The 25,685-nt window shown below is 42.9% G+C and overlaps 2 protein-coding genes across 12 annotated transcripts in view; one reads left to right on the forward strand and one right to left on the reverse strand.

Annotated features, from left to right (window-relative positions):
- LOC109253721 (P2R1A-PPP2R2A-interacting phosphatase regulator 1-like) overlaps window positions 1–25,685 on the forward strand; it is a 106,699-nt gene that overhangs the window by 79,464 nt on the left and 1,550 nt on the right. Inside the window, exon 12 of one of the 6 annotated variants that reach the window (XM_019426930.2) lies at window positions 9,356–9,662. The exons of the other annotated variants lie outside the window; for them this stretch is intronic. Within the exon in view, the coding sequence (XP_019282475.1) occupies window position 9,356 (1 nt within the window). The 3' untranslated portion in view covers window positions 9,357–9,662. Of the gene's footprint in view, window positions 1–9,355; window positions 9,663–25,685 lie in introns of those variants that run through there. 6 annotated transcript variants of the gene reach the window in all.
- On the reverse strand, window positions 1,924–25,548 carry MOSPD1 (motile sperm domain containing 1). 6 transcript variants are annotated; one of them, XM_019426934.2, is made up of 8 exons: window positions 25,419–25,548; window positions 22,300–23,122; window positions 13,946–14,438; window positions 13,011–13,268; window positions 12,824–12,899; window positions 10,464–10,681; window positions 5,763–5,924; window positions 1,924–3,779 (listed from the first exon to the last, which is right to left on the reverse strand). In XM_019426934.2, exons 4-8 carry the CDS (start codon window positions 13,162–13,164, stop codon window positions 3,748–3,750), a joined length of 642 nt encoding a protein of 213 aa, XP_019282479.1. In that variant the 5' UTR covers window positions 13,165–13,268; window positions 13,946–14,438; window positions 22,300–23,122; window positions 25,419–25,548; the 3' UTR covers window positions 1,924–3,747. The 6 variants fall into 6 exon arrangements, with proteins under 6 accessions (XP_019282479.1, XP_019282483.1, XP_019282481.1 ...); XM_019426938.2 differs by lacking the exon at window positions 13,946–14,438; XM_019426936.2 differs by lacking the exon at window positions 22,300–23,122 and having other exon boundaries at window positions 25,419–25,545.

Raw genomic sequence — 25,685 nt, forward strand, 5'->3', positions numbered from 1 at the left:
CCTTGTTCCTGATTAAACTCTGTAATACCTATGGCCCCTTGGAGAGTTTGGTTCTTCGTGGTCAGTGCCTTCAATCATGGCAGACAGGAAATAATGGCACATACATCACGGTCTCAAATATCTCCCTGGAAATTATTTCAAAACAACTGGCCTCCTCTTGTGGCACACTCATCCTTGCCTTTTCTTGTGAACCCAACTCTGTATATGAATCGAGCCCACCCTTTAAGTGCCAGCTCAGATCCTTCCAACTCCTGCAGCATTTGTGGGGTGTGCCACACGCTTGAGCGCGGAACTGGGTCCAAGACTGAGGTTCATCTTGTTCCTCCCTTCCCCCATCCCACCACACTCCAACGCACTGTAAATCCCGGTAGCGCAGACACACAGTGTGTGATCACCTGCCAGTCACCCAGTTCTCGGTGATTACAGCCTGTCCAAATGTGACAGGTTTCGAATGAAAGGGAAGGACTTGAGACTAAAGTTGAATTAATCATAACTGCTTTATGATTCTGGGAATCTACTTTGGAAACTCATTGGTTGGGGGGGGGGCGTCCTTTTACAAAACTAGGAAAGGACACACTGAAGAGAGGAGGAAAGCTGCCTACGAAAGACATTGGTTACAGATTTAGTCTTCAAAAATAACCCCCTTCCAAGATGATAAAGGAATAAATTCCCCCACATGGTGATCTAGCACCTTTATGGTTTCACTTTTTTTTTTTTTTTTTTTACAGATGTTTGATCCATTTGGTTTATCTTGATGGAATGCGTCATTCCGACTTCAGTTTTTCTCTAGATAGCTATCCAGTTGTTTTCATGCCATTTATTGACCAGTGTATTATTTTTCTGTGTGGGGATGACACTTCTAGCATATACTAAATTCCTAGATGTATTTGGGTCTATTTCTGTACTTCCAACTCTTTTCGATTGCTCTCTTCATGGCCCAGTGCCACAGCTAGAATTATGGGGGTTATATAAATGTTTTAATTTCTGGTGGAATTTCTCCCATTAATCTTCTTTCAGAAGTTTTCCTAGCTGTGCCTACTTCTCCATATGAATCTAGAATCAACTTGTCTGGGTAAAAAAGAGATACCAAAACCTCTTGGTATTCTTATTGGAACCATGTTAAATTTATATAACTTACAAACAAGGGAAATTTTCATGTCAACACTGTATGTCCAAGAACAAAAAGATGTCTACTTGTTCTAGTTTTGGTTTTACCAGGAGTGTCTTTTAGTTTGCCTTATAAAAGATTATGGACTTTAAACCTAGGGTTTTTTAAGTTTGTTACTCTAAATGGATTATTCTCATTAGGTCTTCAAACTGGTGTTTGTGTGTGTATCCATGATTTGGCACTTTGGAATGGTCTGGGGTTTTCTACAATTCAAAATCCAGAAGCCATAAGAGATTCATAAATTCAACTGCCCTAGGATAAGGTTTACATGGTAGAAATACCATAAGTGAATTATGCTGTAAGCCACACAAGAAATGTATTTGGACAAAGAAACAGTGGAAGCATATTTAAACAACAGTGGTCACTTGAAAGGAGCTGAGGGGACAAGGAATGGGATGGACAGGGATGGCGAGTAGTGATTTTTTACTGTACACCTTTGAGTAATCTCTATACTCAAGGTGGGGCTTGAACTCCCAAGCCCCAGATCAAGAGTCACATGCTCCACTGACTGAACCAGCCAGACGCCCCTGTATACCTTTTTATAGTTGATTTTTGAAGCATGTGACTCTTACCTATTAAAAAAATCTAAACAAATGAATTCCCTTGGCAAATTAAGAAACTTAATACATTTTAGCTCACATATCTCACTCCTTATTTTTCCTATTTAACTCGCAGGAATAGGAGACAGCTTTAAGAAACAGGAGACTAAAACTGAGTTCCTCAGAGGTAACTCAAATAAAATGTGGAAGTCAACGTGAAACTCAGGAGGTCTCCATTTTCTTTTATTTTTTAAAAGTAATTTTTGTCCTTTACAACGGGTTATCTCACACGCACATGTGTGCGCTTGCACACAGACGCACGCATGCGCGGATGCACACACGTGCACACACACACATACACACAGAGGACTTGAAAGGGACAGAGAAACAAGGATAGCCTCCAAACATATTTTTTTTTACAAAGTTCAAAATAGATTACATTTATGTGCTTTTCAGTCATTACACAATGTACAGACATGATCCATTTAATGATTTATCTTCCCCAAATGGTTAAACAGTGAAGATTTTCTCTGAAAGAGTATATGTAGCTTTTACTTTAGAAGCAAAGTACTATTTCCTGCAAAAACCAACCTCAGGCATACATTTTGTGTTTATGTAAATTCCTTGAGAATACTACAGTAGCAGGTGCAGAAGTTTGTTCTGTAAAAAGATCTGAAAGATGATTTTCAAGAGACTCAAGGCATTGTGCTCTCAGATAAAAATCCTAAGTCAAGGGGCGCCTGGGTGGCTCAGTTGGTTAAGTGTCCGACTCTTGCTTTCGGCTCAGGTCATGATCTCACAGTTCGTGGGTTCGAGCCCCGCGTTGGGCTCTGCACTGACAGCACGGAGCCTGCTCCGGATTCTCTTTCTCCCTCTCTGCCCCTCCCCTGCTCGCGTGCACACTCTCTCTCGCAATAAATAAATAAACTTAAAAAAAAACAAACCCTAAGTCAAAAGATCAGTTATTATGATAAGAACAGTTCAAACTGCATATATGTGGTTAAAGATCAGAGACGCTACAAAGAAATGTAAATAGTTGTGCTTTAGGGGCTTTTTTTTGGTAAAGTTGTTTTAATAAATACAAACTTAAAAAATATCTCCGTGACTGTTATAAAATAGACACGTATCAAGGATTTTGTATACTTGGCTTGGAGTTTAAAGGTGAAAAACATCTCCGTGTAAACCACCCGGCATCTGGTAACCCCAGACCGGGCTAGTTGCTTACAGTCAGGCAAAGGGCTAGGAAGAAATGATAAAGTGATTTTTTTCCTCCTGTTGACAGAAAGCATTATCCAGAGGTAAAGCCAGGGTGAACCAATTAACTAAACAAATGCCTACCTTCCTTTAGACTTCTTAGGCCAAATAGAGAAGTCACCCTAATTCTGAGGGTTGCAAAAAACCCCCACATGCTTTGTGTCTGGACCACAACCTGTGCTGTAGTTCACCAGATGAATGAAATATGTCTGGTCTCCTGTGAGATCCTAGGATAGGATAAGCATGATCCCTCAGCACTTTATGCTTTTTCTCTTGGTGCCCTCCACACATTAACCGTGAAACTTATTTTAGAAACACCATGGCAACTGTTTATAATGAGAGGACAAGGTATAATTTACATAGGAACATTGATGTTTGTAGTTAGGAAATGTCATTTTACATTTAAGCTGGTCAGTTTGCTCTTTCAGGCCTTTAACTGTGAAGGACATACGACCTTAATCAGAGTAAATTAGAAAAAAAGATGAGAAAATAACAGATGGTTAAAGTCTTTTGCATAATCGGTTTAGATATAAAAAGAATTTTTTCAAATAATTTCCTAGGCGTAATTGAGGCATCCTTGCTGTCTGTATCATAATGTGCTAGAGTCCTTCAAATAAAATTATAGAGTAATTTAAAATATATATTATACGTTTGCAATTATACATTTGCAATTATTGTAAATCACTCAATAGTTTGTAGCATGTTAATGGAGTGAAAGAGATAAAAGGCAGTCCACATTCATATTTGCAAGATAAATTTACTTCAGAAGTCAACTGAATTCCTTGCTCATGTTCTAAGTATGGCCATTGTGATAAGACCTGAAAGAAAAAAATTGAAGAAAAGTTAAAGCCGTGCATTTTACAAAATCTTCCATTCACTAAGTAATTGTTTAGGCCCCAATGAGCAAATAAAAGACAGCACATGGACAGGCACTCTACCAAAGAATTCAAAGTCAGCTGATATTATACAGAAGAAATCCAATTTATAGCAATGGGCAGTCACTGGACAGATTTAATTAAATCACTAATGTCTGGCCATAGCTAATTTTTTAACCATCAAATATACCTCCCGCTTTATCCAGTCACATAGCAGACACAGCATTTTCAAGTATCAGTAAAGCCCGCCAACTTCATCGACAAACACATTCCGAGCCCATCCCGGGGCTCTAGGACCACAAAGAGACAGAAGCATAGTATTCCTGTTTGGCCTCTTTTGAAGAGACTCCATACGTAAAACCATAAAAATGTAATAACAGAAGAATATGCTCAGTCCTAAATAAGTGGCCTAAGGAAAAAAAGTGAGTGATAAAGTACAGAGAAGGAGAATAATTGCATAGGACCAGGGCAGTCAGAAAAGGTGCCCCAAAAGGTAAAGCTGAAATAAGCCTAAAAGACTGACAGGAATGATAAAGGAGAATGCGATCGGCGGGCATTTCAGGTGAGGGAAGATGGCAAGAGCGAGCACAAGGAGGTTGAGCGGACTCTCAGAATGAGCTTTTCGGGGAATCAATAAATAATCCGACAGGCTCCGATCCAGGATTTATACAGGGAATCAGCTAGACAAGATTAGCTCAAAGAAGTCACAGAGTGTGGAGAGCCTTAGATGCCAAACTGTGGACTCCTACTTCTTCCTATGGACTTGGGGAACCACTGAAGGCTCCTCAGTAGGGAGTGGTGTCCGTAAAACCAGACCAGAAGGGACATCGGTCTAACAGCAATGTGATGGAGCATTTGGGAGAAAATAAAGGGCAAGGGTGTGTGTGTGGGGGGGGAGAATAGGAAGAGAAGGGACACAGACAGAAGGTAGGGGGTCATATTTAGAAGACAATTTTTCAATTAAAAAAAAAAGAGACAAGGGGGCGCCTGGGTGACTCAGTCGGCTGAGCGTCCATCCGACTCTTGATTTCAGCTCAGGTCACGATCCCAGGGCTGTAGGATCAAGCCCCGCACCGGGTTCCATACTGAGCATGGAGTCTGCCTAGGATTCTCTCTCTCTCTCCCTGCCCTACCCGCTGCTCACCTGTACTCTCTAAAAAATTTTTTTAAAAATTAAAAAAAAAAAAAAAAAAGAGCATTCCAAGGAACACTGAAAGAATACTGATGACTTGGCGTCTCAGAAGAGGTGCCAGGAGACTACGAAGACAGGGTCTGTCATCACCAGAACCCTGATCCCTGACACATGGCAGGTACTGAGTACCTGTTCGGTTAAGGTAATTATAAGATTTCAAGCTAGGATGGCTGAAAGAATAATTTAACAGGAAATATGGGAACGGGCTTAAAGAGAAAGGCTCACGAGGTTCAACAAGGCTGCAGTGTTCACCTAGGTCACTGTATGCACTACGTCGAGGTGATTCCCTACAATCCCTAGAAGTAGAAATGCTGGATCGTGGAATATATGCATTTTACATCTTCTACATGTCTTATACCATTGAAAATCAGCAAAATGAAGATAACTGAATACAGTATTAGGTACTAGATCAATAGGCTACAAAAAACTAATTGTAGGGGCACCTGGCTGGCTCAGTCACAAGAGCGGGCGACTCCTGATCTTGGGGTCATGAGTTCGAGCCCCACGTTGGGTGTAGAGATTACTTAAATAAATGACCTTCAAAAAAAAAGAACTCAGTGAAAGCCAAAAATTAAATCTTAAAGTGCACATTACCTCAACACCTCAACACATGCTTTTGAAGCAATCTTACCTGTTTTTCTAAAAAAAAAAAAAAAAAAAATTAAACAGGTGTCAGCACCACCGCCACCTCTGAGCCCACACATAGGACCCAAATGCATCCTCCAAACACTTACCTAAGATATAAGCAGCCACTAATTTTTGATTCACACTTAAGTGGAGGTAGAGAGGCACCAGCGATTCCACATCCCCCAGCGTAGGAAGCATCAAAGCCGCAATGCACACCACTCCCAGGAAGACAGTTAGTAAACTAGGTCCTGAAGAGACAGTTCTGTTTTCTGTAAAAAGACGAAAATCCCCGAGCCTGCTTGTTTGAAAAGGACTTAAGACCAAAGTTGGTTCACATAAACTGCCCACCACTCACCAGGATTCTGGTTTTGTCTGACTTCTCTCTTTCCCCAACATTTCCATTCCATGGGGACCTATCTGCTGGACTTATCTGGAAGCCCATAACTGCTGGGCCATTACAGAATAGAGTGGTGAAGTGGCATTATGAGGTAGCGAGCTCCTGCCGAAAGGTCACCATTCTTACCCCGCCCCCAACCTCACCCTAATCAGTTTCACCCCAATGTATTTCTTGTGTCTACTCCTTTTGGAGCGCACTGCCTTCTGAGAGCATCTTAGGTAGGTCTCCAGACAAGTGTGGTCCTAATAACTGTAGCATCCTGCTACCGTTTTTGAAAATGTTTAAAGCAGCAGAAAGGCACTACTTGAGTGTTTTAAAGCTACCTGTGAAGATTCTTGTCCTCTGCTCTACCCCATTTACAGCCAAGAAGAAAGTAAAAGCAGTATCTGGCAAGTATCCCGCTAAATGAAATAAACCAGTCACAGAAGGACAAATACTGCATGATTCCACCACGTGAAGTGTCTAAAAGAGCCGAACTCAGAATCAGAGAGTAGGACGGTGGTTGCCAGGGACTGGGGGGTGTGTGTTTAAAATGGGAGACGCTAATCATGGGCATAAAGTAAAATGAGTAAGTTCTAGAGATCTGCCGTACAACATTGTGCCTATAGTTAACGCTACTGTATTGTGCACTTAAAAATGTGTGAGTAGGGCAGATCCCATGTTAAGTGTTCTTACCACGATCAAATAAAATAAATAAAAAAAAAAACACGATCAGGCCTGCTATTCAACAGTTCTGGCTGTATGTGTACAATATTCATGGCCATATTTTTAAAAAACCCAGTAACAGTACATTCTGTTCATCTAGTTTTTCGCACCACCCTTCTTTCATTAAAAGGAATAGCCAACAGCAACACAATCTGGTGTTTTATTAATGAAATAACGCTGTTCATTTTATTATTAAATGCAGCTTTTCTAAATTATTAACACCTTAGCTGTTGCATGAAGTTTAATGGAGCCTTGCCAAAGCCATACAGGTGAAAACAAATTCAGATTTTGTAGTGATTACTGCATGAGATGAAACCATAGCATAAATACTGAAAAACAAGTCTTATTATGTTAGTTAATAAATGAAATATCTTTATATCTGCTGCAGAGATAGGCTTTCAAGGAAAACATTTGTTTGTGAAAACTACACTGCTGGCTACAAACCCACAATAAAGATCATCTCAAGGAACTTTTAGTATTTAGAAAAATTCCAAAGACATTTGCATAGATGCTTGAAATCTTTCAAAAGGGAAATTGCTTTTTTGCTGAAACTACAAGATTGTTGCAAAGGTTTTACAGAGATGGAGAAAACAGTTTCCTGACTGGTCCCATTCCCCCAGAGGGAACACGGTTAAGGCTTGATATAGATCCTTTCGGATTTTATAAATACCCATATAAACATGTAAAAACTTTTTTTAACATAAATGAGACCATAATATACACAGTGTTCTATAACTGTTTTTTCCTCTCAGAAATATATTTGAGCCTCTTAGTCAATGTATAACCATCTATCATTCTATCAGATCCTTGTAAATAAATGCCTGCCTGGCATCCCATCTCATGAACGCTCATAATTTAATCAATCCCCAATCGATGGACTTTTAGGTCATTTTCAGTCTTTCACTGTTACAAACAGTAATGACGACTGTAATTTTCTTAAGCCAGAGGGCACAGACTCAAACACTGCATAGACATAGCAGTTCATTAGTAATATCATTAAGACAGACCCACTAAGGTTCAGCTGCATCTTTTCAAAACATCTTCCTAATAAACCTGGGCTGTGGTCGTTTGTAAAAGTATGCTTTGTGGGTTTCTCTTAAATTTCTGTTAAATGAAAAAAATGTATGTATGAGTGTATTCACGCACACAGACGAGGTCTGGAAAGTAACACGGAACACTTACATAAGCAGATCTGTGAAGTGTGTGGGACTGTAGGTGCTGTTTTCCTTTTTGAATTTGTTACTGCTATGTCTTTTCTAGTACAATCAACTCGAGAAGACATTTCTCATTTTTACTGCCTTTCAATACATTTATAAAACCCAAATCTTTCATGATCTAGCCTTTGACCATTTTCTGGCTGGTTCGCGGAGGCTCACAACGTTGTTGCCCTTGTAATATGTCTAATAAACATCTTTCTGAGCCAAAGATGTACAAAAATAAGGACAGTTCAAAACCTCCCCCCAAACAATCTCGATTCGTTTCGACACTTCAGCTTAGAGAAACTCAATGAAAAAGTGTAGAATTCTACATACTGGAAACCAGACATAATTTACTATGAATTTAATAAACGGGAGAAGTGACAAATACTACTTTGTCAACACAGACTCCATCAGTCACCCTTATACTCTATTAGAGAAGAAAACTTTACTTGGTTTCCTGCCACATTAGAAACATTGGGGTAACTACTCGCTAACTGGACAGCTCGGTCAGGACTTCGTATGGGGCTCTACTGCAGTATCCCCTTCGCTCTGAAGACTGGTGAGAGCCATGGAAACCTTGTAAGACAAAGAAAACCAAGCCAACAGACCCTGCCAGATGAGAAGTCCAGGCCTCCTAGTGAAGGCCACGTACACACTTCCTGTGTAACTACCCTGTGCCGGGCACTGTGCTAGGTGCCGAGGACATGACGGTCAATGAGACAAGGAAGGTGCTTGCCTTCCTTCAGCTTCCCGACATGGCTGGCTTAGAGAGGTTTGTTTTGTTTTGTTTTGTTTTGAAAACAGAAATCACCTCATTCATTTACCTACTTTGATTTCACAATTAGAAGAATTTCCTAATACACTTCAGATACCAAAGGATCATTATCAAAGTAAAATAAGAATAAAATGCTCAATTAATACACGCTGTAATTACTTAACCTTTTAGGATGATTTTCACCAGAACTGTAATAAATTTTAAACTAAAGGAAATATCTATCGATAGGTAGACAGATAGATAGATAGATAAAACTGAACTTTTAACCCTTATGTTTTTTGGCTATTAAACTGGTCTGTTGGGGACCTGGGTGGCTCAGTCGGTTGAGCATCTGACTTCAGCTCAGGTCATGATCTCACGGTTTGTGAGTTCAAGCCTCATGTCGGGCTCTGTGTTGACAGCTCAGAGCCTGGAGCCTGCTTTGCATTCTGTGTCTCCCTCTCTCTCTGCCCCTCCTCTGCTTGTGCTCTGGTCTCTCTCTCTCCCTCAAAAAATAAACACTAAAAAAAAATTTTTTTTAATAAAATAAACTGGTCTGTTAAAAACAGAAATGAACCAATTATGCATTTATGAATTTAACATCAAAAAACAAATACTCATTATATGACTCTTCTTATTCTACAGAAGGCATTTTACAGGGGGAATCTTGCATTTCATAAATATTTATAAGTCAACTTCGCAATACTGATCGGAGATCAAAGCGACATTTACCAGAGGTTCTCTTTCAGCTTCAAAAGCTGAAAATCTGGTCCTGTCAGTCCATGACAGTTGCTGAGAAGAAAGCAATATACTGGCTGCTACCTAGTCCCTGGTCTTGGTACAGCAGAAAATCTGGGCACTGCCTGCATGGACAGAGAAGACTCTTGCCTACAGTAAATCAAAGAGGCATTACTCCCTGTGGTATCCAAATAAACCCTCTAGGATGAACAAACTGATAGGGATCTGTGAATTAATGTAATGACAAGTAGATTTGTTTTTAATTCCTCATAGATAATGTTGCAATTTCAAGGACAGCTGCTATCACATTCATCTATCACTATCAAAAAGTTTCCATGTTTTTCTATGGAAAATTTTATCTTCCTCCTCTTATAATAGGGTTGGAAGAAGATAATGAGAAGTTAAGAGGGAGGAGGACTGACGTCCAAAGAGTTGAATATGAGGATAGTGTCAATGTTGAAAGAATATATCATAACGCTTCTGAATATCTAAGCTGGAAGGAAATGAGGAATGGAGAGGGATTCAATTAATAGCCCACAGGGGATATTATAATCTACTTAGTTTAATTAACTTCAACTTTAATGAGATTTTTTTTTCAAAATAATATGAACGGTGCACCAAGCTTGGCCTATTGCCAAACACAATCTCTCTCCTCCTTCGAACTAATTAAATGAGAAAGGATACGGGAAAGTCACAGAAACAAAAGTATATAACTGCCAAATTGCGCTAGCCCCATCGAGCGCGGTAGCTGCATTCTCAGGCCACACACATGTAAAAGGCTATAGCACCCTGTCCTGACGGCCTCGGCTGCTGCCGAGACGCTTTCTCCCTGTTTCAAGGCTAGCTCGAGGCCTCTTGCTTGACGTTAGGGTACCAGATCTCTAAGTTCGGTTTGGAAGTAGTTAATTAGGTTTAAGGGGGCAGATCATTTTTCTAGTAATGATTCTTAGCTCCCTGTTTTCAAGTTAGACATGCATAAGACCTCCAAAGGGCTTTCAAAGCAAACCAAGACTACCTGGTTGAAAGGACTGCTCAAAAAATAAACTTTCAGTTAAATGTTCCTTTATCCTTTTTTCCTCTTCTTCCTTTTGTTGTTCTTTTGCAGACGGGAGAAGAGTAGCCACAACCTCTTTCCTTCCTAAAGCCTTCCTCTGGCTTTGCTCGGAAACTTGGAGACGGAATTTGTCCGTTACACCATAGTGACAGGATCGAACGTCTCTATGACGAATCACACTGAAAACATTAAAAAATAAATGCTGTTTAGGTTTCTGGGGGCCTGTCAAATGGAATTCAGCCAGAGATTTCATACAAGAGAACATTAGCTGACTTATACCCAAATACTCAAATACAGAAATTGGCTAATGATGTTAAAACAAAATCATAGCATAGACCAAAAGGAAATGGGTGGTTCTAAAATACTCGATGAAAACACAGGGCGCCTGGGTGGCTCAGTCGGTTAAGGGTCCAACTCTGGATTTTGGCTCAGGTCATGATCTCACAGTTCATGAGACTGAGCCCTGTGTCGGACTCTGTGCGCTGACAGCGCAGAGCCTGCTTGGGATTCCCTCTCTCCCTCTCTCTGCCCTTCCCCCACTCATGCTGTGCAATCTCTCACTCTCTCAAAATGAATAAACTTAAAAAAATGTTTTAATAAAATCTCTGATGAGAACACATACTCTGCAACATAGAATAAAACTCTTAAGTGGGGTGCCTGGGTGGCTCAGTTGGTTAAGCATCGGTCTCTTGATTTCGGCTCAGGTCGTGACCTCACAGTTTGTGAGTTCGAGCCCCGCATCCGGCTCTGCGCTGAAAAGGCTGCTTGAGATTCTCTCTCTCCCTTCTCTCTGCCCCCACCCCACTTGCTCTCTCTCTCTCTCAAAATAAATAAGTAAATGTAAAAAATGTTTTTAAAGTCTGAAGTAAAAGAAAACATAGGTAAAGAAAATTCCTTTTAGCAATGGCATTTTTCCCCCTTGATATCTGTGGGCAGCAAAAGTTACTAAATAGGACATATGTAAGATGGTTTCTTCCTCACAAAAGTCTCATCGACTTCTACTGACACTTATCATTCACGTAACAAACCTCACCTAGACTCAGAATTGCAAGTCTATGCACACAGGTAAAAACAAGCAATTGAATAAGTAAATAACCCAGTATGACCAGTGTCAACCAGAAGGCTAACCAGAAGGCTGACAACGCACCTCCGTGTTCCTCTGAAAAGAGTCTAAAGCACTTCAATTTTTATGAGAGTTATCTGCAATTCCATTTATTTTGCTTCGTTGTTAATAGAGAACACAAACTGATTAGGTCAAAGATAACACATTTATTGGGCAAGAGACTACATTTCTTTGGAGTAGTCCTTTGCTTATTGTGTATTGAATGAAAATCAAAAGAAACCTGTGAAAACACGTCCTCTAAAGATATATCATCTTACGGACAGGAGAGGATGAAAATGTGTTCGGACAGAAAACACGTGTGCTTCTCATTCTCATGGAAGATTTAAACAAATATGGTTTACTCGGTAGCTTAAATTAAGAGCTGGTCAATGGCGGGGCTCCTGGGTGGCTCAGTCGGTTGAGCGTCCGACTTCAGCTCAGGTCACGATCTCGTGGTTCACGAGTTCGAGCCCCGGAGCCTGCTTCGGATTCCGCGTCTCCCTCTCTCTCTGCCCCTCCCCCGCTCATGCTCTGTCTCTCTCTCCCTCTCTGTCAAAAATAAATAAAACATTAAAAAATTTTTTTTTTAAAAAGAGCTGGTCAATGGATCCATCTGGTCACCACTGGCTCCAAAGTGAAAATTAAATATGAACAGCTTGAACAAATAATCATTTATCTGACACCCTAAGACGAAATTATCTGGAAGAGCTCAGATAACCTTTTACAGATGAGTAGTCACACACTTCCTTCCTGTGTGTATAGATTAACTTCCAGGCTTATTAGCTGAATCATTTCAGATGAACTCCTATTACCATCGTTCTGTGAACGTAGTGTTATTCGTTTCCCAAATGCCGCTATAATAGGATGTTCCGAAGAAAGCTAAATTCCCTATTATAGCTAGAGAAATTTAAAAGAATAAGTCAGAAGTTTACCTTCATAAATGACCCTGCTCTGACTAAAAGCAAAACAATGAGGAAATGTTCGTGGAAGTATTAACACACATATCAGCTCCAACACCATGAAATACTATTAAGTATTTGGTCAACCTGTTTGGAATCTTAGGGACTTCTTAAGAATTTTGAGACTAAAACTTCCAGCAGAAATTCAAAATATATCAAATGCCTATGTGGGAACGGCTTCAGGACGAGAGCCTTTTCAAGTTAAACACATAAATATGAACACACTTAAAACATGTTACCGGGAAGTGATTTCGACTTACATATCCACACAACACTGAGGCTTGACTGCACCTGCAGCATCGACGACAACATACTTATTTGGAGTAGTACACAAAACTGAAAGAAAAAGTCACAATGGCCATTAGTGTTTCTTAAAAATTAGTTTCTACAAGTAAAAAATTAGTAGGGACTAGTTAAAACTCCATGAAATAGACCTGGGAGACTCACCTTTGAACTTTAAGGCAAACTCATAGGGATTATACAGAGTCAACACTTGCTTATGTGTTGACTGGTCATCTGCATAAAATATTAGCTCCGTGGGAAACACAAAAACAGGAAGATTTCCTTCCACTAACTCTGGCTGTCTTTTTTGTTGATGCATTGGCACTGAATCCCCCTTGCTGCAGCTTCTGTTTTTACAGTCTCAAATCTATTTTGGACTTTTCTTAAGTCAGTTAGTTAAAAACTCCAAAGCATTTTGGCAATCTAGAAAGAGAAGAAGAGAGAAGGAAATCGAATGATACCTGTTTTCATTTGTTGTCCCTCCACAAAAAAGCATGTTCAGCTTGCATTAAAATAGGTCCCCAAATCATTTTAAAGATACCTTTTGACTTTTCCTCTTGGCCTACTTATACGGTTAGTACCAAACTATGCAAAGAAATTTACACACACTCCTTCACATTCAAGATTTCAACCTATGATAAATTACATAAATGCTAGATAAAGAAGTGTTTCTACCTCAAATTAATCACCCTCTTTCAAAGAGGTGCGATCACGGACAGCCCTCTTTTAAAACCTCGGATTTCTTAAGAAGTGGAATAAATCAGGGGCGCCTGAGTGGCTCGGTCGGTTGAGCATCCGACCCTTGATTTCGGCTCAGGTCACGATCCCAGGGTTGTGGGACTGAACCCCATGTCAGGCTCCATGCGGAGCATGGAGCCTGTCTGAAATTCTCCCTCCCTCTCTCTTTCTCTCTTTTTCTCCCTCTCTCTCTGCCCCTCCCCTGCTCACACTCCCTCTCAAATAAACAAACTTCTTTAAAAAAGAATAAATCAAGTATTGTCACAACTGACTTTATGTGAGCTAACCAGACTTCTTAAAGACTAAAAAGTATAAAACAAAGGAAGTTTCCGTGATTTGTGGGAGAAAAACATGAGACTTACTTTCACACTCATTTCAACCATGCTTTAGTTAGTGCTTTCTGGCCGCATGGGTGGAAGAGTTCTTTTCATCTTTTTTCTACCGAAAACCCAAGACAAGCAAAAATGTCTTGAAAGGAAGCTGAATATCCAGACTTATTAAGGAGTCCTTGGGAGTCTTCTATGAAAATTCAAAGTCAGTAAATAGGCTGTGGCACGCAAGTGGCACTGTGCCTCCCCTCCTACGTCAAGTACACAGGCTTCGTGAGAACTATTTGCTTCCAACTTAGAGACCTTTTGGATTCCTTCTGGGGTTCTCGAGGATGTTCTGAATAGTTGTGGCTGGCAGAAGTCTGACGGTCTGGTGTGTGTGATGTTTCTGTGTTTACTTCTCAGGCTAATTTTAATCAACAACGTTCCGTTTAGCTACCATCCTAAGAATATGGCTTTTGAAAATGCACAAGCTGGAACAATGCGATCACGGGAAATGTCTGATTTTTCACTCGGTAGAGCATACCTTTAAAATAGGCCATAAACCACTTAATACTTTGTGTTCAGGTTCCCACACAGTCAAAGAGAAACAGAACAGAAGATTAAGGTGTTTGGTTTTACCCGCTATCAGGGGCCTGTGTGCTGATTCTGCCTGAGGCCTTTCTAACTTTTATCAAGGAAGATACTGTGTAATCATGGATACACGTTTTTATTCTTTCCTTTCAGTTGAACACCTGTTATAAGCCAGCAACTATGTCAGGAGCTGTGCAGAGATACACAGAGGGCCCTGACCTCAAAAGACTCGAGTCTAACTGATGGGACAATATTTAATCTACCCCTGTCATGAGGCATACCACTCTATATAAAAGTGCTAGGCATTTACAAGACTGCCTGAACTAGTCTACCTGGAAGAGGGGCCAAGGGACGACATTTGAGGTAGTTCCTAAAGAAAAAAAAGATATATACTTCTGTGTCTGGGGGGAGGGTGGGGGCCACAGGTAGGAAAGGCTCTCTGACCTAGGGAACGGCCTATGCCAAGTCACAGAAATGTGGAGGTGAGGGACAACACTGGGAAGGTCATAATCTCCCAGCTTTCCCGGATCATCATTTGACTTCTTATCCTTACACTTTGTGGCACACATGTAGCTCATGACAGCTGTGGGTTGGTTTTGGGTTTGGGTTTTTTTTGACCAAGCTGAAAGGGCCTATTGACATTTCTATTAGTAATAACATTTAATGTGTGTATAATTCATAACAGATTACAAACTTTTTATTAATTACACATACTGAATTAATTAATACATGCAATGCTTTCAGCACTTACTGTAGGCCAGGCAATGTTCTAAGTGTTTGCTGGGGTTATTAGATGAGGAAGAGACTAGACAGAGACAATAAAGTCAGCAGGCCTCCTGCCCTCAGTCCGGCGTCTCCACTCTACCAAACTGGCCGTTGTAGTACAATAAAAGTAAGATCATTCTGAAGAACATCTGGTGAAATCATTCTAATTTTGAGTTTTTATTTGCCACGACTTTCTGTCTTTTCTTTCACGACTTTTCTGTCTGCTAAGAGCCATACACATTTCTATTTGGATAATGTGCTCTCAGAAGTCTGGCATATTGTTTTTGACAGAAAATAGTTAGCTCTATTACTTGCTTAGTAAGCTTGGCTATTAGAAACAGAACAAACAAGTTTGCCCTCACTAAATAATATTCAACATCTCATTCTGAAACTATGTTAGGATGAGAATTTCGCTTATGGTAAAAGGTGGGATGGCATCTGATTTATGGAAAATAGGTTAGTCGATAAATGTTGGTAAAACCAGGAATCCAACTAGGGGGAGGAAAATAGTTGACTTTATTCCTAACACCTTGTAAAATTCTAAAATTTTATTAGGGTAAATTCCAAATGGATCCAAGTTTTAAATGTAGAAAAATAAAGCCATAAAACACCAGAAACCATGGGTCATTTTTTTTTATATAATCTGAGGCTTTCTAACAACCAGAAACCAAAATATATTGATAAATTCAACTATATAAAAACTCTTAGGGGCGCCTGGGTGGCGCAGTCGGTTAAGCGTCCGACTTCAGCCAGGTCACGATCTCGCGGTCCGTGAGTTCGAGCCCCGCGACGATCTCGCGGTCCATGAGTTCGAGCCCCGCGTCAGGCTCTGGGCTGATGGCTCGGAGCCTGGAGCCTGTTTCCGATTCTGTGTCTCCCTCTCTCTCTGACCCTCCCCCGTTCATGCTCTGTCTCTCTCTGTCCCAAAAATAAATAAAAAACGTTGAAAAAAAAAAAATTAAAAAAAAAAAAAAACTCTTAAAACACTGCAAGACAAGAAAACTTCTAAGCGAAGCCAAAAGAACATTTTCAATCACAGGCCATGTCTAACTCCCCTACTGTATGTAGAGGAAATATAAATCACTATGAAAAAGCACTCTATAAAAATGAGCAAATGCTACAATATTTTATAGAAACTGACATACTGGGTGCTGGGTGGCTCAGTCTGTTAAGCATCTGATTTCAGCTCAGGTTATGATCTCATAATTCAGGAGTTCGAGTCCCACATCAGGTGAACACAAGCCCCACTTTGGGTGAGCCCTGCTTCTGTCTCTCCCTCTTTTCTCTCTCTGCCCCTCACTTAATTGAGCCCTCTCGAAAGAAAGAAAGAAAGAAAGAAAGAAAGAAAGAAAGAAAGAAAGAAAGAAAGATACAAATTGTTTTTAAACTTACCAAAGGCCATGTAACTTCACTCACAAGAGAAATACAAACTAAAGCTATACTGAAACACATGTTATTACTTGTCAGATTGGCAAAAATCAAAAAGTTTGAGGGGTGCCTGGGTAGCTCAGTCAGTTAAGGATCTGACTCTTGATTTCGGCTCAGGTCACGATCTCACGATCCCCGATGCGGGGCTCGATCCCACGCTGCTGGTAGCGCAGAGCCTGCTTGGGATCCTCTCTCCCTCTCTCTGCCCCTCCCCTGCTCGTGCATACATGCTGTCTCGCTCTTTCCTTCAAAATAAATAAATAAACATTTAAAAAATATTTTTTAAAAAGTTTGATAGCACATGGTGGAAGCAACCAGGCACGCTCTTAACATTGCTGACAGGGCTATAAACTGGCTCACTGACTATAGCTGGTAAAAAATGAACGCACACGTCCTTGGTGCTAGAGACTCTGCTTCTAGGAATTTATCCACCATAAATATTCCTCTTGTGTGAAATTATGCATGTGGAGGTTTTTTAATCCTCAGTACTGAGGATTAAATAATTTATGTGAAGCACACAGAACAAAGCCCAACACTCAATAAGGGCTAGCTATCGTCAATAGTAAAAGACTGGAAACAGCCCAACTGTCCATTAATAGGGGATTCATAAAATAAAGTATGATACAGCCAATCATTGGGATACGAGGCGTCTGTCAAGAAGAGGCAGCTCTTGGGGCGCCTGGGTGGCTCAGTCGGTTAAGCGTCCAACGTCGGCTCAGGTCGTGATCTCACGGTCCCTGAGTTCTAGCCTCACGTCAGGTTCTGTGCTGACAGCTCAGAGCCCAGAGCCTGCTTCGGATTCTGCGTCTCCCTCTCTCTCTGCCCCTCCCCTGCTCGCACTCTGTCTCTCAAAAATAAATAAACATTAAAAAAAACTTTTTAAAAAAAGAGGAGAAAGCTCTTTGTGTAGTGTGGATATGGACTGATCTTCAAGGGTAGTGTTAGGTGGGGAAAGCAAGGCACGATGCAGAGTATACAGTATGCTGCCGCTTGTGTGGTAGAGGGACAGTTCCTGGCCATGGGTCAAGTATCTGTGGAAGGATAGCCAGGGCGGCCCCTGGAGAGACAAACTGAGTGGCTGGGGACAGGGTTGGAGGGGAAGTTTTCTCTGGATGACTTTTTGTACCTTTTGAATTCTGAACCCTTGAATACCTATTCAAAAGTTTAAAACAAAAATTTGAGGGGGCGCCTGAGTGGCTCAGTCGGTTAAGCATCCGACTCTTGATTTCAGCTCAGGTCACGATCCCAGGGTTGCGGGACTGAGCCCCACATCAGGCTCTGCACTGAGCATGGAACCTGCCTGAGAGTCATTCATTCTCATTCTCCTTCTCTCTGTCTCTGTCTCTCTCTGTCCCTCTCTCTCTCTCTCTCTCTCGGTCCCTTCCTCCCTCCGCCCTGAGTGTGCTCACTCTCTCCCTAAAATAAAAAATAAATAAAAGAAAATTAGATTAAGTTATATTAAATTAAATTAAAACTCGAATTAAACAACCACTATACCAGGGCCTAATTCGGAAGAGGTGCCAGTGTTGAAACTCAAGAAGGAATTTAGAAACAATGTGTGACAAATCTCTGTTAATTGCATTTTCCAATTCATGATCCTTTAATAACACTGAAAGACCTCAACTGTTAAATACAACGACTGCAATTCTTTAAAATAATTTTTTTTAATTTTTTTTTGATGTTTATTTTTTGACAGAGAGAGACAGAGCATGAGCGGGGGAGGGGCAGAGAGAGAGGGAGACATAGAATCTGAAACAGGCTCCAGGCTCCGAGCTGTCAGCACAGAGCCCGACGCGAGGCTCGAACTCACAGACTGCGAGATCATGACCTGAGCCGAAGTCGGACGCTCAACCGACTGAGCCATCCAGGAGGCCCTAAAATAATTTTATATGCAACAGAAACACATCACAGTGAGAAAAACAAAGGTTTAAGATGGCTGGCAGCCTGAGGAAAACGTGCAATGTTCTGTTACACAGGAGTAGGACACGCTTTATAAATCTGACTGGGAAGTCAGAGTTAACCACACAGAACAAGCACTGAACTCTTGCTTCTAACCCTAGGGGGAGGTTCACTGGCATACGTCAGAGTGCAAGTTTTGCTAGCTCTCCATAATGGCTCAGAATTCTTATCCTTCTCATTTTGAAACTTTCTCTCTACGAGTTGGATACGTACACCTTTTCCCATGAATTATGAATAGGCTGTCCATCCCCCAGTCACCATTAAAGAAAGAGGTGTTTTGTTGGCTTTAGCACTTTATTATTTCTTTTTTGTAGCCCCGTTCCCATTTCGCACGTACCTTGGCTAAGATATAAATTGCCTCCCGAACTCCAACCAATGGAAACCGGAGAGGAATTAGCACCAGGTCACCAAGGGCAACGTTAGAGACTTTGCCAACAAACATAATGAAGCCTAACACCCGCCTCTAACTGATGGTTTTCCAGAGACTAACGCTTTCTCTTTGCTTCTGTCCATATCGCAAAATGATAAAGTGCAAAAATTCTGGGGAGAGATGATATACTAAAGCCGGTAAAAACCTCACTACAGATCGGTTGAGGAGGTCGCTTTCCCCAAATCAAAGACACACCAAGTCAAAGAACGTTAGCTCTCAGCCCTTCTCATTTGACCCAAGAGGAGAGCACGCCCAGGAGAGTTAAGGGACTTACCCGAGGTTGCACAGGGTACTGGTGGCGAATCTCTGGTCTCCAGACCCACACTTCCCTGTACAGTAACCATCTCCTCTGGGTCTCATTCCCAAAGTCCTGCCTCCGGTGTGCTCACTGTCACACGTGCCCTCATCTCTACAAAATCTCCCTGCTTTTCCAGGAGAGAAGAGCTCTCAAAAGGAGGATCCCAAATGCAAGTCCTGATGTGTGTGTTTCCTTTTCAGTTTTACAAAGAAACTGAGAGCCGATTTCACTTACTAAGTTGAGCACGCTTTCTTTTCCGGGTTATGAAAGAACAGTTACGGCTGTCGGTAGCTATTCACTAGGGCATGGGTACCCAAGGTTCATTTTATTCTTCCTCTCTGGACACCAAAATGTTCTGCATTCTTCAAAGCCTACTTCAGATTTCCCCTTTGTGGTCTCCCCTCTACGTCCCTGATCTATACAGACCTCACTAATTTTGTCACGTGATCTTTTACTGTACTTACTGTATTCGTGGCATATCCTGACATTGGCTTTGTGTGGATTACTTCTGACGGCCCAGACTTCAAGCATAATGCCATATCGTGTTTCTGTGGGTTTTTTGTCGGTTTGGGTTTGGGGGCATCCTACATGGACCCAACCTCGGGCACTTAGCAGCTTTGCCTACGGGCGTCTACTGATAACAGTCTCCCCCATCAAGGAACATTCCTGTACCTCATAGCTGAGCGCACTTTGTCCATAAAAGACGGAAAGGATCCCAGTTAAGGGAGCAGTAAATCTATGGTGGCTGCTTGCCAGGGGTTCAGGTGAGAGAACAGAGAACGCGCGCTCCCAGCTGTCTCTCCCCACACCTCCCGCCCGCTCTCCTGCCCCTCTCCCTTGTCATCAGCCCTGGCTCCTCAGTGGCCGCCTAGGTTCCCGAAGAGCCCCAGCCTTACGGGGAGACAGTGCAGCTGGCAGCTGACGATACACGAACGGCCTTGTCCTTTTCCTCTGTACAAAGGCACAGGGATACAACCATGAATGAAAATCTGAAAGAAAATCCGATGTCTGTACACCACCTTGTGACCAGTTTGTAAACTACTCTCTCTCCCTCCCTCTGTCTCTCTCTCTCTCTCTCTCTCTCTCTCTCACACACACACACACACACACACACTCACACAAAAGTCTAAACACATAAGTCCTCACACACTCTCCACTATCAGTCCAGGGAGACCGGCACCCCCCACAGTGTGATTTTTTCTTTTTTTTTCTGTTTTCCTCCCTTTCGATTGACCAGAAGGAAAAGAGAAGACTCGGAGAGAAGTGGGAATTTCCAAACCTTTGCCCACTACAGACTCAAAATGGAGATTGCAAACAGAAACCACTTTAAAGGCATAGTGTCATTTGCACCCCCCCCCCTTTTGGGGGGAAACGGGAGGCTGCGAGAAAATCAAATGGAGTAAGTGGCCCTTGGGGATTCTTGTGCAGAAAGTGGGTTGAGGTTTGAAACGGTTAAGGATAACCTGAAGCAGACTTCCCCAGAAACAAGTGAAGTGACCCGTCTGCTTGGCTCCAGTGTACCAGCTACCGACCCCCTCTCTCCGGCTCTCGTGTTTACTCTGATTAGGGTTCTGGCTCCACCCCTGGGCCCGCTCCCTTTTATCTGGGCACAGGAACTATCTCCTTCTGCCATATTTGGTGCAGGCCTGCCAGTGGCCAGCTAAATACTAAACAGTTAAGAGCAATAAGTTCTTTTGCTCTAGTCTCGCCAGTGTTAAAACCGCTTCTTCCTTCCCATTTCATCAACTCGGCTCTCTTCCTCTTGAAATTTCCAGTACTGCCTGTTAGGATTTTTAAGGGCTGGTACATTCCTGAAGTCAGGTGTTTCACAGGCACTGTTGTGCTGTTCACTATAGGTTAAATGGTTTATTGTACAAATATTAGGCTATTTGGTTTTTACACATTTTCTAGGTTTTCCACGTACTTTGAGGTCTTACCGAAGTAAAAGACTTCACAACAGTCTATACACTGTAAAAGTTGAGTAGTGTATGTTTTAAGATTAAAAAAAATAATAAAGATGCCCTCCAGTAGCATCTTTTTAAAAATATTTTTCTTAGGGGCGCCTGGGTGGCTTAGTCAGTTGAGCGTCCAACTTCAGCTCAGGTCATGGTCTCGTGGTTCGCGAGTTCAAGCCCCGCATGGGGCTCGCTGCTGTCGGCCAAGACCCCACTTCTGATCCCCTGTCCCCCCCACCCCTGCCCCTCCCCTGCTCACGCTCTCTTGAAAATGAATACACATTTTTTTAAAGAAACACATTTTTCTTAAACTAGTTATTTCCAACCTTTGTTTTACAAGATCTCAAGATCTTCCGTTATTTCGAGATGTATGTGCAATTCTCAAAGCGAAATCCCTATTAATCCACATTAATTACTTCATTATATGAAATACCTATGTTGCTACCTACGGCACTCTCCAACGTTTTAGAGTCACAAAGTCATTCAAGGACCATTAACTGAGCACTTATTATACGCTAGGCACCGTGCTAGGGAAGGTGGAGCAAGGATGGAAACATGGTCTCCGCCCTCGAAAAACTCCGTCTAGCACAAAAACCAGATATACATAGTAATTAGGGTATCATGTGACCGTGTTAAAATGCTGGTGGATTAAAAAGCTCTAGGGGCCTAAAGAAAGTGACAGTGTGCCTTAAATAGGAGTTTGCAGTGGGAGTGGAGAGGGGGGTGAGTTCCCGGAAGAACATGTGTCGAAGCACGAAAGGGACTCTTAAGATGAAGCTCTGGCACTGCGTGTGGTTAAAAAATAGCATGTATGGGGGAGTGGCAAGGGATGGTGAAAAATCCTGTAAGCCACGTTCGGGGGTGTAGACTTGATCCTGGATGCCCGTGGTTGTCAACATGTGGTACTGGACCGGCAGCAGCTTCACCCGGGATCTCGTTAACAAGGCAAATTCTTGGGTCCCAAGCTAGACCTACTGACCCAGAAGCTCTGGAGGTGGGGCCCGGTCATCTGCGCTTTCACAAGCCCTCCGGATGATTCTGACGCAGGCCGCGCTTGGAGAACCACGCTGCAGGCGATGAGAAGATGCTCTGACGGGTTTGGAGCAGAGAACTGCCTGGATAAGATCTCAAGCAGGAACACCAGTTGCCGCCGCCACCGGGGCAAGCACGGCCCCCAACTCCGGAGTAGTTACAGGAAAATACAAACGACGCTTGAATAAATGTGACATGAAGAGACGAGGGCCCAGACGAAGGCAGGAGGAATGGGGAGGAAACAGAGTTTAGAGATCTTTTACGGGTGGCCCAGATTCAATCAGGTGCCGAGGATATATCCATACAAAGGTGTGACTGAAATGGTTTTTAGATAAAAGCTGCAGCCTTGCCGGAGGTATCAACCACTCACTAGGCGTTTCCTGAAAGTGTTCCACGCGGTCCCTAGCAAAAGGGGAGGTGGAGCGCAATGTCTGTGTTTCCAGGGTCAAAAACAAACGGTGCCCTGGCTTCCACACGAGTCTTCCGGTCAGCTGGGCAGTTTGACTTCTCACTGGAAGTCAGTAAACTGGCATTCACAGTAACATAAAAATCTTTTGTGAGTTTGGTTAGTGTGAATCCAATCCTTGAGACTGACTGACAATTTCTGGATGTGCTGGCAAAATTAAATTTCAAGCGCTGAAAAGCTGAAAATAGGCATCGGTTCCGGTGATCGAACCAACCAAGGCACGGACGAGGTGAGACCCTGCTAGAGCCTTCTTTTCATCCTAACTTCATCACTGATCACACAGTCCACTTAATTCAGGAAGAAGCTGGAATGAATGAAAGAATCACTTTGTACTATGCCCGGAAGGTCAAGAAAGTCGGGTGTACCTGTTATTTCTAACTTTGGAGGCAGGATTTAGCTGAGGCTAAATCTTCCATTTCCTGATCGAGAGGTGAGAGGGACAACCCACATGGCTAATTTACCTAATGAGAATTTGAGCACAATTCCTATTTCTACTAGGACTCTGGATACCTCTCATTATGTACTGTATGTTTTCCAGCTGATATCAATATCTTGGCTTATTTGACCAACTTATTTTGTCCAAGAATAGTTCCCGATCAAAAACTGCACTGTTTTATGGAAGTTGAGAGCAATCAGGCACCCTGGAGATTAAAACAAAACTTTCATACTATAGATGAGGAAACAGAGGGCCTCAAAGAGCAAATCACTTCATCTATTTATTGTAGGGCAAGCTTTTCCAGAATACTACAAGGTGGCAAAACAAGATTCAGAGCAACACGGATGGATAATCGGTTCATTTAAATTTTAGACAACATTTAAAATTCCTCTATTTTCCATCTTAAACGTTTTAAAAACAGAAAATGAAGAGTAGCAAATTACTTACTTTATTGGGCCATTAGAGGATGGGGAAGCTTTTCTTGTAGTTTCTCGTTTTCAGAAACTAGAGTTAAATGTCAAAACTTCAGGCGAAAAAAATTAAAAAATTAAAAATTGGGGAAGAAAATGTGCATGAACAATTCAAGGAGAGAAACATGCATTCTTTTATAAGCTATCTGTTCTGTTTTCTGTCTTTGCCTACAAAGGGGTAACTTTGCACTGAATGTTGTCCATTACATCCAATTACATATTACATGTAAAGGGAATCTATCACCACTACCCCTTACAGATTTGAGAAACTCCAGATTTTCCAACATCCTGGTATTTGAGTAAACCTGGTATTTTTGAGAGCTCTAGAAATGCTTCAGAAACTAGTTTGATCTTGTATGCCGTTTGGGTATGTAGACGTGAACAACTTGAAAGGCACATTTTGGCCCCGTTTCCTGTTTTCCAAACTTCCCACTGCTTTCTATCAAATATGTATGTAATCTAAAAGTTGGTGTTCACTCCCTGGTCAGTATCCTGTATATAGCATTTTACAGGCAGATTTCCAAGCACTTAAAGGAAATGTGGACACGGTTTTCATCATCAAGAATGTATTAAATTCCAGGTGTGCCCTGGCTGAAAAAGTAGACTTTTCCCCTTCTGTCTGGAATTCACATTAAGAACGCAATGCATTCCGATAGAACAGGGCTGCTTTTTAGGCAAGATCCAAAGGATCCCATTTTCCAGGTGTGCGTCCATCTCTGATTCCCCTCAGAGGTCAACAATCGGGACCGTTTTTATTATTTGCCCTCTCGCTCCCCGCTGTGAGGTCTCTTAGACTCTACTCGGGCAGAAATGCAACTTCAGTCCGGAGAGGGCAGATGTCAGTTACTTCGAAACCGCAGAACATTGATTAAGGGCTGGAGGGCAGGAGAGGGAGTATCAAACGGTCCGTTCTAGGACTTCAGCTCCACCTGACTGGGGCCCAGCCTTTCCAGCCTTCGTCCCCACACCGGCCGGCTCCATGTGAAACCGGTCATGTGAGCCTGTTTACAGCCGAGCAGCTGGTGCAACCATCAGGATCCGTGCGGAGGTCCAGGAAAGGGGACGGATGCAGGCCACGTACCCCTTCCACTACCGCCCCCCGTCACTATTCCACGAAGGCGTTCGCTCTCCCTCCCTGCCTCGCCACCCCACTTTCACCTCCCTCCGGCCATCCCGGGACGCCTCGCTCCGGCCCCATCGATTTCCTTCCAGTTGCTCGCCGGGGGGGACCGACTGGGTGGGGGGAAGGAGGAGTTAGGGCGAGGTCGGTGTCACCCCGAATGGGGAGTCAACCTCCCTCCCGCAGTCCTCCTCGAAACATCCGCCAAAGAGTTGTCCCTGGAGTCGCATCCCCGGGGCAACCGAACTCTGCCGGGCAGGCACCGGGAGGATCCCGAGCCTGCTGCCTCCGCCCGGGCACGAAAAAGGCACACACGGGCCGGCCCGACCCCGGAGCCGGGATCCGCGGGCGGCCGGGCAGCTGACAGTCAGAGAAGGGGCAGAAAGGACTCCATCTGCCCGCTCCCACCTCCCACCCGCATCCCGGCGCCGCGGAGCCCCGCCGTCAGTCGCAGAGCCAAACCCGGGGGTTGGGTACGGCTCATTCTTTGCGCGGGGTCTCGCGCCAACGTAACTTCCACGTCTTCCCGAAGTCAGAGGAAGTGGGTGACGGGACGGGGGGGGGGGGGACTCACCTCGGCAACACCGGCTCCTCGGAAAGCAGCTGCGACTGCTCCTCCGGTCCTTTGTCAGCGTCTCTAAGCTGCACTGCCTGCTGGGATACCGGAGGACTCAAATGCCACCTCTCTCCGCCCTCGAGGATGAGCTGCGGTTGGGGGTGGGTGGAAAGAGGGAGAAGAGGTGGAGCCAGGGGCGGGACCGGAGCCGGGGGCGGAGCCTCCTTACTGCCACCTGGCCTCCGAAGTTTGAGTTTCTTCCTAAACCGCGCTCCGGATTTCTTC

This window comes from Panthera pardus, unplaced genomic scaffold (genome assembly GCF_024362965.1).
Source record: "Panthera pardus isolate Hobbes unplaced genomic scaffold, ASM2436296v1 HiC_scaffold_27, whole genome shotgun sequence".
Lineage (NCBI taxonomy): Eukaryota > Metazoa > Chordata > Mammalia > Carnivora > Felidae > Panthera > Panthera pardus.